The sequence below is a fragment of the Bison bison genome, unplaced genomic scaffold, assembly GCF_000754665.1.
Source record: "Bison bison bison isolate TAMUID 2011002044 unplaced genomic scaffold, Bison_UMD1.0 scf7180017864482, whole genome shotgun sequence".
NCBI lineage: Eukaryota > Metazoa > Chordata > Mammalia > Artiodactyla > Bovidae > Bison > Bison bison.
The window spans coordinates 4,639,663-4,645,798 of NW_011495042.1; the positions used below are offsets into that span (position 1 = coordinate 4,639,663).

General features: G+C 60.0%; 1 protein-coding gene across 1 annotated transcript in view; it reads left to right on the forward strand.

Annotated features, from left to right (window-relative positions):
* PLXND1 (plexin D1) overlaps positions 1-3,548 on the forward strand; it is a 52,516-nt gene extending 48,968 nt beyond the window's left edge. Inside the window, 4 exon segments of the mRNA XM_010862515.1 lie at positions 750-897; positions 1,840-1,980; positions 2,160-2,234; positions 2,473-3,548. Of these exon segments, the coding sequence (XP_010860817.1) occupies positions 750-897; positions 1,840-1,980; positions 2,160-2,234; positions 2,473-2,589 (481 nt within the window). The 3' untranslated portion in view covers positions 2,590-3,548.
* The last annotated feature ends 2,588 nt before the right edge of the window (positions 3,549-6,136 follow it).

A 6,136-nucleotide genomic window follows, 5' to 3' on the forward strand; every position in this document is an offset into this window, starting at 1 on the left:
CCATTTTGCAGACAAGCACGTTGAGGCTCCCGGAGACGCGCATGCCTCCATCACATCCCTCCTTGGAGGCACATGTTAGCTTTTCAGACACCCAAACCCCAACAGGAAGTTGTTGAAAAGTTCAGCCTGACCCTCGAAAAGAATTGCCACAGACACAGAAGTTTCCCTGTCATTGCAGGGGCTGCTCTGAGCATTGGTGGGGAGGAGGGGTGAGTGTGTCCCCCTGTCCCAGGCCCCCCAGTCACGGGGAGGTCGTTTTACCAACCCTCCGGCCGTCTTAGGCCTCGCTTACTCTCAGCCCTTCCTGGTGACCCAGCTAATGATGGACTGACTCCCTGCAGCCACACAGGGCTGGAGGAGGAGCCACGGGCTGCCAGGCAGGGCGGGGGCTCTAATGAGAACCAGGATTGGGCCCTGGCTCCCGGCTCCTGCGTGCGAGCAGGAGGCTCTGCGGGGAATGGGGCAGGCAGCGAGGGCTAACTCAGGGCCCCTCCATGCAGGAAACCCGGCTCCCAGCCCCTGTGCCGCGTCCCCCTTCACCCCCTGCCGGCTAGGGACAGTCACCAACCCCATTTGTGGAGGAGACACCGAGGTTCCCAGAGCTTCCATCCAGTCTCTGCTGGCCTCGGGAGTAAAGCCAGCCTGTCCTCTGGGCCTGCCGGCCTCCCTGGCCGAGCCCCCATTGGTGACTGCTTCCTCCGCGACCCACCCTCGGGCGGGGCTCACGCCACTGCCTCCCTGTCCCCCAGCCTTCCTCTGCGCTTCTGGGTGAACATCCTGAAAAACCCGCAGTTTGTCTTTGACATCGAGAAGACGGACCACATCGACGCCTGCCTCTCGGTCATCGCTCAGGCCTTCATCGACGCCTGCTCCATCTCTGACTTGCAGCTGGGCAAGGTCAGCTGCTGTGGGCAGGCTGCCCAGTGCTGCGGGACCAGCGGACTTTCTGGGAGGGCAACCGGAGGAGCTCAGATGTGGGGTGAATGGGGTCATCAGACAGGGGTTCTCCGGGAAACGGGCACCCACAGTCACAAACTCCAGGGCTGCAGCTGCCTCAGCTGTGCCCAGCACCAGCTCCCGAATCTTCAGGCCCTAGAGGGAGGCAGGGAGAAGCCAGGTGGGCATGGAAAGCGAGTGTGGTCTGATGTAGCGTCGGCGACCAGCCAGGCTCCAGGTGACAGCCCTGATGGTCAGGAGCCACCCGGTGGGCACTGAGGGTGGGTAGAGGAGACCCCTGAGAGAGAGGTGACTGTAGGGAGAGGGCGCAGCAGGCCCGAGAGAACCTGGCGTTCCAGGCTGAGCGGCATGAGACGGGAGTTAGACCTGGCCCTGCCGTTAGCCCGTGACTTTCAGAGACAGACCACAAAAATGGCAGAAAACGCCATCACCTCTCACAGGCTATCTGGGAGAGCAGGACGCCCGTGACAGACAAAGAACTGGGAGCGTACTTGGCACGCTTTGCTCTCGGGAGTAGGAAACACGTGCTGGGAAATATTCCACTGAGACAGCAGTCAGGCTTCCAGAAATCTTAGCCACCGAGACCCATAACCCTCAGCAAGGACGCGAACTAAACAGCCTGCGTGTCCAAGAGCTGGCACGAGCCCGTGCACTTTCTCCTCCAAGTAGGTCCCCTGTGAAGTCATCACCCTGAGAGTCCTGCAGAAAACAGGGCAGAGGACAGGGGTGGGAAGCCCCCGGTGCAGAGCCTGCAGCACAGGGACACTGGCTCAGCGACAGGCCTTGTCTGTGCGGTGGCATAGACACGGGCTGGTCCAGAAAGAGCCGAGTCTGCTGTCTCCACCCAGCGTCTCACTCTCTGGCTCCTCTCCGCCCACCCAGGACTCGCCAACCAACAAGCTCCTCTACGCCAAGGAGATCCCCGAGTACCGGAAGATTGTGCAGCGCTACTACAAGCAGATCCACGACATGACCCCGCTCAGCGAGCAGGAGATGAACGCGCACCTGGCCGAGGAGTCGCGGGTGCGGCCGGCTCCGTGGGGACCTCGCCGGGAGGATGGGGGGTGGGGGCCAGGACTTGACCGTCAGAGCCGGGGGCAGCGTGGGGCTGTGTACAAGCAGCAGGTCTTGACTGGGCTGGGCCTGGTTCGGACCATGGAGTCTCCACCGCAGTCCAACTGCCTCCCTGTCTTTCCTCACAGAAATACCAGAATGAGTTCAACACCAACGTGGCCATGGCAGAGATCTACAAATACGCCAAGAGGTATCGCCCGCAGGTGAGCAGCCCGCAGTGTGAGGCCCAGGGCACTCTCCCCCCACGTCGGCCCTTCCCACCGCTCATGGCCCAGGTACTCCCGGCCCCAGCACGTCTGACTGTGCTGTGGGCGTGGCCGCCAGCACTGGGAATCCAGGCCACGTGTGTGTACTCCCCCCAGATGTGTGGTGGGACCGGGGTGGGGGTGTCCTCCGCCCTGAATTAGCTCCGCTGCCGACCACCCCCTTCCACCGCCCCAGATCATGAGCGCCCTGGAGGCGAACCCCACGGCCCGGAGGACGCAGCTGCAGCACAAGTTCGAGCAGGTGGTGGCCCTCATGGAAGACAACATCTACGAGTGTTACAGCGAGGCCTGAGCCGGGCCGGCGGGCGGCGCCCCGCGGCTTCACTCTGCCCCCAGCCCCGCCCCGCGTGCCTCCCACGCCGGCTGGGAAAGGACGCTGCACCAGGGGCTTTTTCTGAGCCCGGCAGAGGAGCCTCCGGTCCCGGCCCCTCAGGCACCGTCCCCTCGCACCTGCCCTCAGACTCCAGCTCCAGGCTGAGGCCTTGAACGCCGTCCACCCAGCACAGCCTGGACGGTGCCGCCCCCAACTCGCTCTGTCCCGGCCCAGCGCCGCCGAGGCCGCCGACGGGAAAGGAGGGCCGCCTGGGCCCCAGGCCACAGCCAGAAACGCTACCTCATCCTGCCTGGCGGAGGGGGAGGCCCTGTGACCCAGCCCTCGGTTCGCTTCTGCTTCCCCCACCAAGATGTCGCCCCCCGCCGTCTCTACTCGCCTGTGGAGGAGCCTGGCCCGCTCCCGGCTTCCAGCGGACACCAGCGGAGCAGGCGCGTCCACGGCCCGCGGGAGGCTCCGTGCTGTCCTGGGAGCCAGGCTGAGGCCGGGGGCCGTCCCGGGGGGGTGGGTGGGAGGGGGCAGGGGAAGGGGGCTGAGTTGCACCAAGGCTGTAGCTGGGCTACATGATCTTGCTGGAAGTGTTTCTAAAGATAGCACCACTTTTTTGTTGTTTTTTTAAAAGAAGCTTTTATATATTAAAGAAACTTATCACGCGCCAACTGTGAATAGCTGCCGCTAGTGCGGAGGCCCCGGGAGGGTCCCCTGGGGCTCCCAGCGCAACACTGGAAATGACTGTTCCAGGGGCGGTGGACCCGGCAGAGACGGCCCCCCGAGATCATCGCCCTTTCTCTTCTGTCAGAAGCGCCGCCTGGGGCTGGCCTGGTCAGTGCCTGGACGGGCTGTGGCCCACAGGGGCGGGGCTGGAGGGGGAGGTCGGGACGCTCTGGAACCTTCTTTATAATAAAAGCCTGATGGGAAAACCTGCCGTGAGCTCCAGCCTTTATCCTGAAGTGGCCTGCTTGTAGCAGACAGGAGGGCGGGGGGCCTGGCTTGGGACCCCGCCATCCCCCTTCATGAGGGGCAGGCAGACACTGACCCTTGCTTCTGAGCAGCCTCGCGGGGTAACCACGCTGGTGCCTGCTGGCCGCCAGGATGAGGTCACAGCACCTGTGTCTCACCTCCCACTGCCCCTAACCTGCTTATCCATGTAACAGGCCGTGAGGAAAATGTGTTCCCATTTTACAGATGTAGAAACTGACTCTCGGCACAGTCGAGGACTCTCCCAGGTCTTGGGATGGGGAGGACGACACGCCAGTGTGCACAGGCCCTCATTCCTCTGTTCCACACTTCCTCCAGCTGGTGTGTCCACGGTGCCCCCCAGAGTGCGTGGGGAGCTCCAAGCTGACCACCCTGGAAAGAGACTGGATGTTTATATGCTCATCCTGAATTTGTCATCAGTCTTGACAAATATGCATGGGCTTCCGCGGTGGCTCAGATAGTAAAGAATCCACCTGCAGTGCAGGAGATCTGGATTCAATCCCTGAGTCAGAAGACCCCCTGGAGAAGGAAATGGCAACCCACTCCAGTATGCTTGCCTGGAGAATCCCATGGACAGAGGAGCCTGGTGGGCTACAGTCCAGGGGGTCGCACAGAGTCAGATACAACTGACCAACTCACTCAACACTTTGACAAACACGTACCATCAACCCCGTTATGCAGATGAGGAAATGCAGACTGCTCCGGGCTGGTATATCCCTGGACTCTTCAGCCACTGCCCTTGACTTGGGATCAGCAAATACCACGGAGACCCCCAGCCCTGCTTGCCCCCCACTTGGCTCTGGGCCTGAGCCGGGGCTAAAGGTCACTGAGCCCCAAGAAAGGTCACTAGAGGACCAGCCCCAAATTAGAAGTGGCTTAAGTAAGTTTTTTTTCCTTTTAGGAAGGAGAAATAACCACACATATATATCAGGAGTAAGAACTAGGACAGAAACATGTACAATTTAAACAAAACCCCAGCAACACCAGTTCTAGAATTAATGAGCACAGAAAAGTGAGGAGAGAAAAGTAAACAATTTTTAGCTTTAAAAATAGCCTCTTCCTGTCGTGCCTTCTGGGTGGAGAGAGATTATCTTTTCAAATTTTCTATTCTGATCACTGATGCGTCTTTATTAAGCAGCAGATTTTCTAATGTGAGTTATTGACACATTCGATGGGTTTTTTTTTTGGGGGGGGAGGTGTGATTCTAGAATGAATGCATGCTTTCTGCAAAACTGTCAAGGAGGACAAAAAGCACAGAGAAGATAAAACCCACCCTAACCCACTCGTGGTCTGAATCTCAGGGAATGTTGTCCCAAAGCCCAAATCGTGTGCCCGTCTGGGCCGTGGGCAGACGGGTAGGAACTGGAATCAGGACGTGCTCCATCCTGCAAGCTGCCTTTATCCCATGTGGCCTTTCGTCAGCACCATCTTTCTATGCCATTAAATATTCCACAGCCTGTTTTAATGCCTGATTAACATGCGAGTCCTCCTTGAAGTTTAAGGACGCATTTGCAAGTGGAGGAAATCTCTCGTTTCTGGGGTCATCTGCTCACCACCCCCAGTCCTTGCCTGGGCCCCCGAAGGCTTGCCTTGCAGCTCCAGGTGTCCCTTGGCTCCATCTGCGGGTCACAGGAGGTGGGGACTTCGGCAGACTGTCTGTTCTCAAGCCGGGGAGCAGGCTTTCCCAAGTCTCATGGGTGCTCCATGCTGTCAGACCTTGGCCAGGTCGGGGCTCCTGGCTAGCCCCCAGCTCGTAGAGGTGCCCAGTGATACCCACCCCCAAGAGCCTGCCCGGGGTGCCTCCCACAACTGGACCCCTCTTGTGGAAAGCACCAGCCCAGCTCCCTGCCAGCTGCTCACAGTGCCCATGGGGGCTCTGCCGGCAGCCCCATGACAGAGGCCCCAGGGAAGCCGTGAAGCCCGACAAAGCCTCGCGTGGGATTGGCGAGGCGAGGACAGGGCTGAGAGGAGGGGAGGGAGGGAAGACGCTGGGCTGCCTCAGTTTCCCTCTGTGTCCATCTGCCCCCTGCCAAGTGCCGTCCAGTTGACCTCATGCCCCTCAAATCCACTTGTTGGTCTCCACCCCCCATCCCTGGCTCAGCGGTCACCCCTCATCTGGACCATCTCTCAGCAGCCTTCAGAACGAGCTGAGTTCTCACCCCACCAGGTGGGTGTCGAGCAGGTACTCATGTGGACCCCACATTATGGACTCTTTCTACACACAGTCCCTCAACAAATCCCATCCACCGAGCGTAAACGTCAACCTGGCATCCACCACTTCTGACCCCTCCCTCTGTGGCCAGCCAGCACCCCTCAGCTGGCCCACAGCAGGGGCCACCACCCTGGCTTCCCCCGTAGCTTAGACGGTAAAAGACTGCCAGCAATGCAGGAGACCCAGGTTCGATCCCTAGGTTGGCAAGATCCCCTGGAGAAGGAAAATGGCTACCCACTCCAATATTCTTGCCTGGAGAGTCCCATGGACAGAGGAGCCCGACAGGCTACAGTCCATGGGGTTGCAGAGTCAGTCAGA